Genomic DNA, 12500 nt, shown 5'->3' with positions numbered 1-12500 from the left:
TTTTAAAACATCAGGATAGAAATGTCATGAAACATACAACTTTACACCATTACATTATGTTGTCAATTTAACATGATTGCCTTTTACTCTGTTCTTGGATGTCACCTCTGGTACATGATAGCCTCAGGTGCAGCTCCTGACATCTGAACAAGCCTATACCTTTCACTTGAAATTGAATGTGGACTCATGTAGGCTATTGTGGGATATCACAGACGTCACAAACTTTGCAAGGCTTACTGTTGTTGCTGTGAATTTGCGCACTTACCCTGTTTGATGCGATTTTTGACAGACTCAAGTTGCTGGCTGGTTGAGATTTCTCCGATCACTACCAGCATGTAAAAGTTCCCGTGACTGAACGGTGGCCCGGTGCGGTGCTGCTGTCCACGGTGCTGAACGGGCTCGCGCTGTTCCTCTGGTCCTCCGTGCGATGCCGCGAGGGGGATTTCCATGGTAACAGTACCGAGAGCGGACGCCGGGACCTTTTCCATCTCCATGACAACTGCATCCGCGAGAAAGCACCGTGACTGTGCACGGGGGAGGGTTTGGGGGAGGTCCGGTGGGAGGGGCTTGTTTGGGGGGAACGATCGGATTGGTGCAAGGCTCATGTGGCTATTTGATGTCACAACCTTCCATTGGGCAGATCGGAAAGCAATTAATGTTCATCAAGTTTATCTAAATTCGACTTTCAGGCATTGGAGTGATATGTTGGTGATGATGAAGATGATGATGATGATGATGATGATAAGAAGAGGTATAGGCCCCTATTATTATATCTCTTTTGGTTTAAGCAAAAGATTGGCTTGACCCTGAGACCCTCACAATCAGACGTTATCACAGTATAACCTTATTTGATATAAAATACTTCCTTCAAGACAATGTTCTATGAGAAACTGAAGCTGTGTATAATAAATGGTTCTATTTATATCTCTGCCCCTGGAAGTACCAGGCGATGTGCCACCAGCGCCAAACTGATATCTCTTTGTTCCCATCCTGAACACAACGACCCTTCATGAGAGAACAGTGACAACAAGGGCTTCACAGACTACTGTGAAATATAATAGGTAATTTTTTTATGTTAATGTATCCCCCAAAATAGCTGCAAACTAACCAAATTAGCTGCACAAAAGGAAATGCTGGCACGAAAAGAACAGGACATTGGATAGAATTTATTTGAGTGAGTGGGTGAGTGAGTGATTTACCACATATCTGTTCTGCCATTTTACAGAAAAATATTTTTTAAGTATTTAAATCATCATCTAAGAGATAAACTTCAGTGGAAGGTGGAAGGCAACATAAGTTTCCTTCATGGCTTTTGGCTGACTCCATGTTTGGCTGAATGTAATCACATGTGTTTGACTTTGACTATTACAGTATACAGTCATGTGAAACTACAGATAAACTGAATATGACATCCTTGAGCAAGACTGCCTATATGAGAAGGAGCTTATTACATCATATCTTCTATCTCTCCAGAGAGTTCCTCTGCACTGCAGCAATCAGCACAATATGGGCAATTATCCAACACAGAGGGGGGGAGAGAAGGAAATACACGGAAGGATTTGAGGGGGGAAAGATGTATGATTTTGCATGCATGCTTGTGTATATATGTATATTCAATATGAATTGCTGCATTTCAGATAAGAATTTTTTTTGCTGAGTCAGAAAGCAACAAAAATATTAAATATTGCTATAAGAATAATATATAGCTACAGTGTGATTATGCAATCTGTAATAGGTCAGGTGTGATATTGACCAATTTCGGTACTGTTTACAAATTCATTCATTTTTATTTTCCACTTCGTGGCTATTCATTGATTTATCTACAGATGCCATATGATTAATTCGGATACATGTGCATAATCAGTGTATCTTTTTAGCTGGCCACACTCCAGGAGCTTCCAGAGGTTGCTGTTTTTGTTGTTGCTCCATCTGTGTCTGGGAGGTGGCTGTCTGTGACATTCCCTTCTACTGTCTGTGATGGATGGCTGCGCTTGTTAATACGCCACGTCCTGCTGTAGTGTAAATCTCTCTCCTCAGCAGCCAATGAGTCAGCACTCTATGCTCTGCACCCCTGCACAGAGTCACAGAGACAGGCTATACCACTGAACAACAGTCTCTGCTGCCCTCTGCTGGGGGAAATACGAGTGGTTTTTTTTAATAGAGAAAATGTTTGATTCAGAGAAGGTGCTACTAACACAAGCAGTTTATAGTGAGAGAGAGATGGTAGTCGTGTATGATTCAGTATTCAACAATGTAGTATTTTAAGAATATGGATTACTGATAATTATGGTTGATACTAAGTGATATGGATGTGTGGTTTGGTATTCCACACAATTAATGCACATTGTTAAGGCTCAACAATCAAAACATTGGTGTGACAAATGTGCATTCAGGACGTTATAGTGTAGTTCTGTCCTACAATACGTTGAGCCTTTGCTGATATGTAGTTTCCCCACAAGATAAGATCAGTAATTCAGTGAAATCAAGTGATAAGATCATCATTTACTACATCATAGCCTACTGTATTTATTTGTATTTGTATTTGATTTGTTATTGTATTTGTATTTATGTTGTATAATAATGTGTATAAAAACGGGTTCATGTACAACTTTACAGCAGCAATGTTGTAAAAACAACCACACGATGAGACATGCACATTATGAAACTGCGTATCATGTTCCTCAAGCTCCAAAATAATGTATGCTGTTATTAAGTGAAATCAATATTTCAGTCTAACATTGCAATCAATATTTTAAATATGTTCTATGTAATCCCACAATACATGCATTTTGTCATAAGCAGGTGACAGTATTGGCACACATAAAAAAATGCCATTGCATCTTTAAGTGCCATGCGTGTATCCCACACCCTGTCTGGGCTGAGAGGGAGATGTAGAGAGAATAAACGCCTCGTTATTGCAGCGAAGTGGGGATTATACATTTTGACCTGTCCACTTGCAAACGGAGATCCACTTTTAAGGTAAAGCTATCATTTCTAATGCACTGACGATTTTTTTTGTTAATAAAATATGATTATCTCATCTAGTTGGCAATCTGTGCCAGTGGTATGTTCAAGGGCAGGTTCCGATTAGTGACATGCATTCGGGGTTTACCGGTTTCTTGCTGCGCATTTATTTTTATTTTGGGTGCAACTCTGGTTTGCTTGCAGATGACGCGACGCCGCCCGATGCCCTTCTTGTGCTTCATATGCCGATTTAACAGTATATAATGTGTGTTTTGGTTTTCATTAGACGGTATTTTGAAAGGTTTGGTTTGGGGGTAACATTTTGTTTTCCAACTGGCCTGTGAGTGAATGATCTAATATTTCTGTAGCCTAAATCATCGTTTACACAAAAACATGCAGGCCCCTCCATGTGATTAATTAAATGTATAGATCATGAATATATCATGAACTTAAATCTCATCAGATAGAGATGCAGCTCAAGGGCAGCCTCATATGCAATATGTTTTCTTGTTTACGGTGTCCGAATGTCAATTATAGGCCCCCTATAGCTTCAAGTAACCTAACTAGTTCCACCTATAGCCTACAAACGATGTAACAATATATAGGCTATAGGCCTACTTTGAATAAACTTGTCATGTTAGTTTGACTAGGAACCATTGCAAACTTTAACGGACATGATCATAAACCACAGGCGTTTGGGCTTTTGAGAAGCATGGCAAAAACATGCCAAAAGTATTAATTTAATTTGGCCCACTATAACCTCTTGCCTCCTCAGTCCTCACCTTCATAGTGACCAAGCACGTATGGGCCATGGGGAGGCTGGTGGAGGTAGAAATCAGAGGACATGGTCATTGTAACGCATGGAATGGAATGAGGAATAGTATATACCGTTCCTTTATTCCATGCCATGCACTCCAATGAGCCTGTCTTCTGATTTCTACCTCCACCAGTCTCCCCTGGGCCCATCACTTTTATGGCCATTGTTTCCTCTGACAGAATAATAATTGCTGTAGACTACCATTAGCAGGCTCAGGCTGAGGAGGCATTTTTCAAATCTCCATTTCCCACTAGCTGATATTAGATGCATGGCTTGTCAGGCTATAATCTCTTTGTTTTGTTATTGGTTCTATCAATGTTGAGCCTATGAATTGTATAAGTGAAATGGGTTGTTTCATAAGTGAAAGGGGTCGTTGAAAGGCAGTAGTCTTACACAGGTGAAAAAGGTAAAATAAAACAACTGTGGTTTGAATTCAATGTAAGATTACCTTTATAGTCTGGTCTTTATACCTGAGCAATACCACTAACGTTCTCCAATGATGTTCTCTAACACAAAGGAACAGACTGTGCTGTCACCATAGAAACAGAGGAATTTCTGAGACTAAGCTACCCAACTCTGGTGCTACTGATCAAAGACATATTTCTCTGTCTCCTGCATTACAAAATGACAGTCTGAAATCCACCTTGGGTTTCTGCAGCCCCTGCTACAGTAACAGCAGTATTGTGACCCAAGCATTACACAAATCCCTTCAAAGTTACTTGAATTCAAGTCATTTAGTGATGCCCCTTTTCAGTCCCACCCATGTGTCCCAGTGGTTTGATCAATCCATCCATCAATCAAATGTTATTTATATCACACTTTTATGTACTATATAAATAACATTTGATTGATCGGTTGATTGATCAAACAACTGGGACACATAGCCTATGAGACTGTAAGGGGCTCGCATCACTAAATTACTTGATTTTGAAGTAAAAATGATTGTATGCATTACCATTGACAAGTGGAAGATTGGAAAGCTGTCCCCCCATTAATTGTTGTCACTTCTGAAATGTCAGGGTAGGGATGAGTGATGAAGGGGAGAAGTGAAGGAAATAATTGCTATCTCCCAGTTTCAGTCAGATGAAATGTCATAGTGTAGCCTATTTATGATGGATTGTATTAATCTAGTGTGAGGTGTCAAACGCTTTACATTACATGGAAACACTTCATATATGAATGATGAATGAATGAATGAATGAATGGTCTTTATTGTCATTGCTATAGTACAGGTACCAAACAACGAAATTTGGGAGGGGGGGCTCCCCTGGTGCTAGGAAAGAAAAAACAAGAAGAAAAAAACAAGAAGGGAAAGGAGCTGGTTTACATAAATAAAGGCTATGTACACTATCCACTATACTATACTGTACAGATAAGACGACTAGGGTTGTCATATTGCACATAGTGTTATTGCACATTCATTTAAAGTGTCGCAGTTTGCAGGCTTGAAATGTACACATTTGTGCCTCAGCACTACACCTGATTTTTTCAATCCAGCAGCTGCCATCAATCCGTCCAGACTGTCCAGGGCCCAGAACCTAGGTCTTTGCTGTGTTCAGGGCCTGGATGGCCCTGGGGTAGAAGCTGAGCTTCAGTCTGTTTGTCCTTGCGGCCATGGTCCTGTACCGCCTTTTCGAGGGCAGCCGGGCAAAGTGTTCGTACCCAGGGTGGGTTGGGTCTCTGGAGATCTTGGAGGCCTTCCTGAGGCAGCGTGTGTTGTACAGCTCTTCCAGAGAGGGGAGGGGGGCGCCGGTGATCTTCTGGGCTGTTCTCACGACTCTCTGTAGCGCATTTCTCTCTGCGGTTGTGCAGCTGGAGAACCAGTTGCAGATGCAGTAGGTGAGGATGCTCTCCACTGCGCAGCGGTAGAAGGCCACCAGCATCTCCTGTCCGATGTGGTCTTTCCTGAGGACTCTCAGGAAGTAGAGCCGCTGTTGTGCCTTCTTGATGGTGGCTGCTGTGTTGTTCTTCCAGGACAGGTCATCCTGTAATAATTCCCTGTAGTCCCCTGAGTAAGTCCCCCAGAAGTTTCTCAAGTAAGTGTGCTGGACGGACTCATTGTAATGCAATGGGATGGAATAAGGAATGGTATCAAACATGTGTGGGATTTTAAAGCATAACATAGGTGGAAAGCATGGGTTGTTACACTTGGGTTGCTTTCAAATCGAGGTTGAGATGTTAGGGAGATATGAGATCTTGTCTACTCTAGATACATTACATACTACTCTAGATACATTTAGATAGGAAATGTTAGGATATTTATAGCATAGCATAGAGTACAGCACAGTGTTTTATTTGTATAGTATAGTATAGTGGATAGTGTACATAGCCTTTATTTATCTAAACCAGCTCTTTTTCCCTTCTTGTTTTTAGTATTTCTTTCCTAGCACCAAGGGAGCCCCCCCTCCCAAATGTCGTTGTTTGGTACCTGTACTATATCAATGACAATAAAGACCATTCATTCATTCATTCATTCATACATTATTTTAAAGATCAGTGCAATCATCTGTGACATGGACACGTTTATCTGTAAGCCTATGCAGAACATCTACTTTCATGCGGCCGTCGACAACATGTATATAGAGATAACTAGATAGAGATAGAACAGCATGGCTCTGTAGGAAACGAAAAGCGAAACAATAACAATAAACTCATGGATGGCTCTGTGTAATAACACATTGTGGGTTATTTTGAAATGACGTCACCATTTGGGCTAAACTTCACCCGGAAACCCGCCCGCGTCACGCCGGGCAAACGCCGTCCACATCCATTCTGATCTGTAGTTTTCCCGCGAAGTTGGAAGGGGGATGGGTTCTCTTTGGGCTGCTGGACTTTGAGGTTAGTAGAGGTAGAGGTTAGTTAACTTGCTACATGCTCTAGTCTACAATATACACGTTGTCATTGATTTTGTGCATTAGCAGTTGCAGTGTAGAATGCAATGCAAACGTGCTCCTCCTCTAACCAGGCTTGCCAACGCTGCGATCATGCGTGTGCAGCTGGCTAAAATTGTATTTCCGCAACGATCAACTAACAACAATGAATCGTAACATTGAGCGAGCTAATAACACACCACTTCCTTCTGTCTATCGTTGTTCTCTTTGGTGCTGCAGCCACTCTCTACACCCTTGGTGTCCGTGCATGCCCTGTGACTCATGGATCCCGGAGGGAGCGATCTGGAGTCGAGTCTGCCCCAGCCAGACCACCCTTGTCTCATCGTGGAGGACTCTCAGCCCGACAACCCTTGTCTCATCGTGGAGGATTCTCAGCCCGACAGCGCCGCCGTGGAGGACGACCCAGACAGCAGCTACCGAGCCCTGCTGGCCCGTCGGCTGTCCAGCCTGCAGCCCCCCTCCCACAGCCCCGTCCTGGTGAGACCCCCGGACAGGACAGCCTGGGAAGTGGGAACTGAGCAGTTCATCATGGGAAGCAATATATAATTTAGGCCTAGACAGGGAAATTGTAATTTGAACTAGATGTCATGCGAGATAACTAGGCTACTTGTCTAGTGTGCTTGAGTTCATTGTCAGCTTTTGGGTCCATAATTATATTCCTAAGATGGTAATTGCTGTTAATAATTGTATATACTTACTTTAGCGTCGGAAGCAGGAGCGTAGCGATCAAGCGACAACAGACAGAGCAGGGCTTGAACCGGCGACTCAGAGGGCAAGTACTGTTTCTACCCCCTTTTGTCATAATGGCCGGACACCTCCACAGAGGCTGTAGGATGAGGTAGGATGCCACCTGAGCAGTGGAAGCTGGTGGAGGTATGAATGGGGGGTGGGCTCATTGTAATGCATGGAATGTAATACCTCCACCAGCCTCCACTGCACTGGCACATTCTTGTAAGTTTTCCCATGACCTCATATGACCTATGAGTTAACTTGAGCCATTACAATACCCTACTTCCTGGTTGATGGATTGAATTTATTTGATAATTAAAAGTAGTCATATCTGCTCCATCCAGAGAAGGTCAACATACATTACTGATCTGGGGGGGGGGGGGCAGGCTTCGGTAAAGTTCATCTCCAATCAGTTGATTATACATATAGCATATCGAGGGCCGAAGAACATAACCTCCTATCTGAAAAATTCACTTTTTTTTTTTTTCTTGTAGAATGCTATTTTTTAAAAAAAATAGCATTCTACAAGAAAACAACACAGTTATTTTTTAAGGATACCCCTATACAATTCATACAATTGTATAGGGGTATCCTTAAAAAATAGCATTCTACAAGAAAACAACACCGTTTTTTGTGTTTTCCCAAAAAAGTAAAATTTTCAGATAGGAGGTTATGTTCTTCGGCCCTCGATATTGTCTTTCCTCCTTTTGCAGCAATCACTGTGTGATTCAGCATAACTGGATTGATGACAGAATGGGTTCCATCCAATTACTTTCACCAGTACAGCCACGTGGTCACTTTAAATCAATACAAATTGTCGCCAGACGACATGTTGTTTAGTCAGATGGATGGGTGACTAATAGGAAGGGAGGCAGAAGGATGCATTTCCAGTGAATTAGAACAGGGCCACAGTTTCAGGCCCATTGAGTGTTGACGCCAGCCATGTGATGTGTCTCCCAGGAACTGATATCCTCCCCGGCAGGAAGCAGGTGCTCTCAGACTGACAGCCAATCAGAGGAGGCCCAGTGCAACAACCAGCCCGGCTCAGGTTAGTCACTCTTTTCTCACTGAAAAAAAAAAGAGAAAAAAAAAAGGGATGCCTTCTGCTTTACTGTGGATCCAATTCTAATTTTGGACTTGTTAACGTAACCGAAGCCTCTTCGAAGGAAGCCATTAAGTAGTACTATAATACAATCCCCGACGTAACGCGCCTCTGTCGTTCCTCTCTCCTTTAGTCAACTTGGAGTCCGGCCTGTCCAGTTCAACCCTTCACGAGGAGAGAAGTCAAGTTCTAGAAGTTTGCTCCGTCCCTCCCTCAAGGAGGTATGTATTAGCAACAAGCACTGACACGTCTGAGATGAGGTCTGACGGCCACATCGTGACCCTCTTACCCCCTGTTTCGTCAGGTGCGCGGTAGAAGACAAGGACATGGAGTCTGGTGCGGACTCCACCACACACTGCGCCCAGTCTGAGTCTGGTGAGAGGAGTTCTCCCACAGAGAATAAAACGATTAAATGTCTATCTAATTTCCCTACAGGAAAATATATTGCGTGCTCCAAGCATTCAAAGTGTGTGTGCTTGTTTGTGCTTGTGTGTGCTTGTGTGTGTGTGTTTCAAGTTTCAGGAGGGGCTTCTCAGTTTGGGTTTCTAGAACTCTCTGAGAGCCAGGGTGTGTGTGATGAGGTGGGGAACAGTCAGGAGGAGGAGGAGGAGGATAGCACCCCTGCTGGCCAAACAGATAGCCAGAGACACAGCAGCAATCAAGGTAATAACACTGTTATAACAACTACCTCTATTGGGCCTCGTTAATCACTTTGATGATGAAACAAAATCAACTGACAACTGAAACCTAAAAAACACTGTTGTTTTTCTTTCATGTTTTGTATAAGCAGCTGAACAGAACACAGCAAGGACTTCAGGGAGTCAGGACAGCAAATCCAAAAGGTAAAAGGTCTCGATTATCTGTCACCAGTCATCACACTGCAGGCCACCCGACACCCGAACAGCCAGGACAGAGACCACAGACAGAGACCACAGACAGAGACCATCTGGTTTATATAATAATAATAGCTTGGTTTTATACAGCGCCTTTCACAAACCCTTTACAGATGGACATCATTTGTTACATTTGTACAGAAAAGATGAAGAAGGACAGCTGGCTGCAGAATAGGGTTGTGTGGTAGAGGCAAACACTCTGACCACCCAGGGCAATTAGGAGCAAAACTGAAACTAACAAACACAACACACTCTGGTTAAGCTGCCTCCTGTCCCAGTGTGCACTGCTAAATGAAAACTGACAACAGCAACAAGGTATCATAGCTTACACACTGTTCTGTGTGTGAACAGACACGCTCACCACAAAGGAGTAGAGTTCATAACCTCCTATCACACCTATATTATAACCCGATGACGCTGCTAGATCCCGGATATTTTTACCTGTGTGCAGGAAGAACAACAGACGGCGCAGGCGTGAGACTAGACTAGATGATCGTGAGTGAAGATATTATCAAAGCGTACAGGTGATCGACAGACGCGTACGCTTTGATAATATCACTCCACGATCATCTAGTCTAGTCTCGCGCCTGCGGCGTCTGTTGTTCTTCCTGCACACAGGTAAAAATATCCGGGATCGAGCAGCGTCGTCGGCCTTGTGCAAACAAACCCGGCGAATGTTTTACTTGCTCCGGGCAAGTAAAACAGCGTTACTGTCGAACCCTGCTGCTAATAACCCATACCACCCCTACCAGGGGAGGCTGGTGAAGGTAGAAATTACTTGTTGTAATGCATGTAATGGAATGAGAAATGGTAATAATACTGTTATAATAACTACAGAACTACCAGATTCCATTCCATGCATTACAGTACCTCCACTGATGGCACACCCAAGTGATTCTCCTGCTCCTCAGAGTCACATGATAGTTCTGTGTTTGTGTCTGGTTTCCTGTCCCAGGTCTGAAGTGAGCTCCAGCAGCTCTTCGGAGCCCCAGGGCCGGGCGGGCAGAGAACTCAGCGTCCAGGCTTTGCTCCACTCCCAGGCCCTCCTGGCCTCGGGTGACCAGGACGACTCTGAGATCCTGTCCTCACAGGAAGAACTTTTTGACGCTGACAGGACAGGTGGGTCACCCTCGGTCCATCAGTTAGACTTCCTGTTTAGCATTGAAATGGGATGGTTCCTCTCCACTAATACTAATACTCTCTCTGCCTATCTTTCTGTCTCTCGGTCTCTCTCTGTCTCTCTCTCTCTCTTTCTCTGTCTCTCTGTTCTCTCTGTCTCTGTCAGGTGTGGACAGTACAGTGTCGGAGCTGGAGAACCAGGGCCAGCCCACCCTGACCCCCGCTCATACCCTGCGTCTGCTTCACCTGTCTGGGCATGGCACGCTGGTGCAGGAGAGTCTCTCACAGTAAGACACACCACCACCAACCACTGACTCACTGTGTACCCATCCTACTCCTTGGATTAGCCTGCGTTCTCTGTTGTTCTTTTTTCCGGAAAAGAAACATGATTCTGGGTTCATATTAGCGTCCTTCTCTTCCTCTAGGAATTCTGTTGACTTTGTGGCACCCACCCAGGACGATTTGAGCCAAACACCTTTTATTGTCCCCAACTCACCAACTGGGCTAGAAAATGAACTGGGTAACTGTTTCTTCAAATTGGGAAAAAGTGGTTCGATTACATTATTACTGCAGGAGCTAATTTAACATGCTCTGGTTCTGTGACCCTGCAGGTTCTGACGAACCGATGGACACGTCTCTGCCTCCGGGTGACCAACCGGGTGGAAAGGAGGAAGAGCCAATGGACACGGACACTATTCTAAAGCCACGTCCGTCAGCATCCACTCCGATATCCCAGAATTCCCCAGCGTTTGTGTTGGAGAAGACCCTCTCCCTGATCACCCAGCCCGAGTTCTCTCATGTAGGTATCCTTTACTATGGTCATCAATAAGATAATTTCCCCCTCCTCCATTCATTCATTGTCACTAATTTCTAAGTTCTTCTTCTCCCTCTCCCTCCTTTTTTAAAGGATGTGTTTGTCCCAACTCCGACCCAAAGCCAGGAGGCCGGAAGCTGCAGCACAGGCCAAGAATCACACAAGAGGAAGGTGTCATCATCATCATCATCTCAACAGAAGGAGAACCCATCCACCACAGAGGAGTCGGGCTCATCCAAGATGGCCTCCGCAGCGGTCCAGCCTAAAACCCCCATCCCCGGTAAGGAAAACACTGTGACGGATTCCTTTCAGCTGGAGCTGTCGGTGAACACAGAGAGCTGTAGTCTGGCGCAGCAGCAAGCTTCCACTCCAGTGGCTGGAGGGAAGGTCGAGGGGGAGGAGGACAGCCAGGCCACACAGATAGAAGGTCTGGACGAGCCCCTGGGGATCGACACCACCGACTCTGCAATGTCACTTCACAGCCAGGGGAACGAGCGGAACGGGGTCCCCTCGGAACCGAAAAGTGCTGCTATTCTGCCTAAAGTCCCCCACGCCGTGCTCGACTCTAGACGGAAGCCCGGCAGCGGTGAATGTGCCAGGGTCGAGGAGGAATGTAACTCTTTGCGAAAGAAGAAGTCTGACGCTGTGCACAAACAGACATCGTCGACTGTGAATGTAGTACGAAGTGTGAATGTAAGAGATAGTAGCAATGTGACTAAGACGGGCAGCTCTCAGACTGTGGCTGTGGTGACACCTGCAGCCAAGGTCTCTTCCTCCCAAACCAAGCTTGAAACTGTAGATTTAACCTCCCCCTCCCAACCCAAGCTCGAAACGGTTGACCTGACCACAGACAGCTGTGTGCTGGAGACTCCCTCGTCCTCAAACAGCGCCCCCTGCAGCCTGTCGTCCCAATCGCAGCCTCAATCCCAGTCTGTTTTCCAAGTGAAGGGTCTGTCGAAGAGTTCTGGGGTTTGTGAAGACTTGAGGGGAGCAGGAGCAGGAGGAGGAGGAGGAGGAGGAGGAGGAGGAGGAGGAGGAGGGGTGAGCAACCAGACAGCTGCACAGGTACACAGAGACCCAGCTACACCCAGCCAATCTTCATCACAGGGGCTTGAAGCTTCTGCAAACGACCGCCAGAAAGAGAAAAACATTGGGGGTAAAGGAGAGGAGG

The 12500-nt window shown here is 44.9% G+C and overlaps 2 protein-coding genes across 2 annotated transcripts in view; one reads left to right on the top strand and one right to left on the bottom strand.

The window, feature by feature from the left end:
- Positions 1-494, bottom strand: part of map1aa (microtubule-associated protein 1Aa) — a gene marked incomplete at both ends in the record, with an annotated part of 43101 nt that extends 42607 nt beyond the window's left edge. The window contains one exon of the mRNA XM_080539747.1: positions 266-494. Within this exon, the coding sequence (XP_080395873.1) occupies positions 266-494 (229 nt within the window). The remainder of the gene's footprint in view (positions 1-265) is intronic.
- A 6439-nt stretch (positions 495-6933) lies between these two features.
- tp53bp1 (tumor protein p53 binding protein, 1) overlaps positions 6934-12500 on the top strand; it is a gene marked incomplete at both ends in the record, with an annotated part of 18295 nt that continues 12728 nt past the window's right edge. Inside the window, 11 exons of the mRNA XM_080539746.1 lie at positions 6934-7149; positions 8362-8449; positions 8637-8724; positions 8808-8878; positions 9026-9166; positions 9294-9345; positions 10352-10515; positions 10682-10802; positions 10941-11035; positions 11127-11314; positions 11423-12298. Coding sequence (XP_080395872.1) covers positions 6934-7149; positions 8362-8449; positions 8637-8724; positions 8808-8878; positions 9026-9166; positions 9294-9345; positions 10352-10515; positions 10682-10802; positions 10941-11035; positions 11127-11314; positions 11423-12298 — 2100 coding nt within the window. The remainder of the gene's footprint in view (positions 7150-8361; positions 8450-8636; positions 8725-8807; positions 8879-9025; positions 9167-9293; positions 9346-10351; positions 10516-10681; positions 10803-10940; positions 11036-11126; positions 11315-11422; positions 12299-12500) is intronic.

Source organism: Nansenia antarctica, assembly GCF_963989245.1.
Source record: "Nansenia antarctica genome assembly, chromosome: 9".
Taxonomy (NCBI): domain Eukaryota; kingdom Metazoa; phylum Chordata; class Actinopteri; order Argentiniformes; family Microstomatidae; genus Nansenia; species Nansenia antarctica.
The sequence above is the reverse complement of the archived record's forward strand: the minus strand, read 5'-3'. Positions and strand labels throughout refer to the sequence as shown.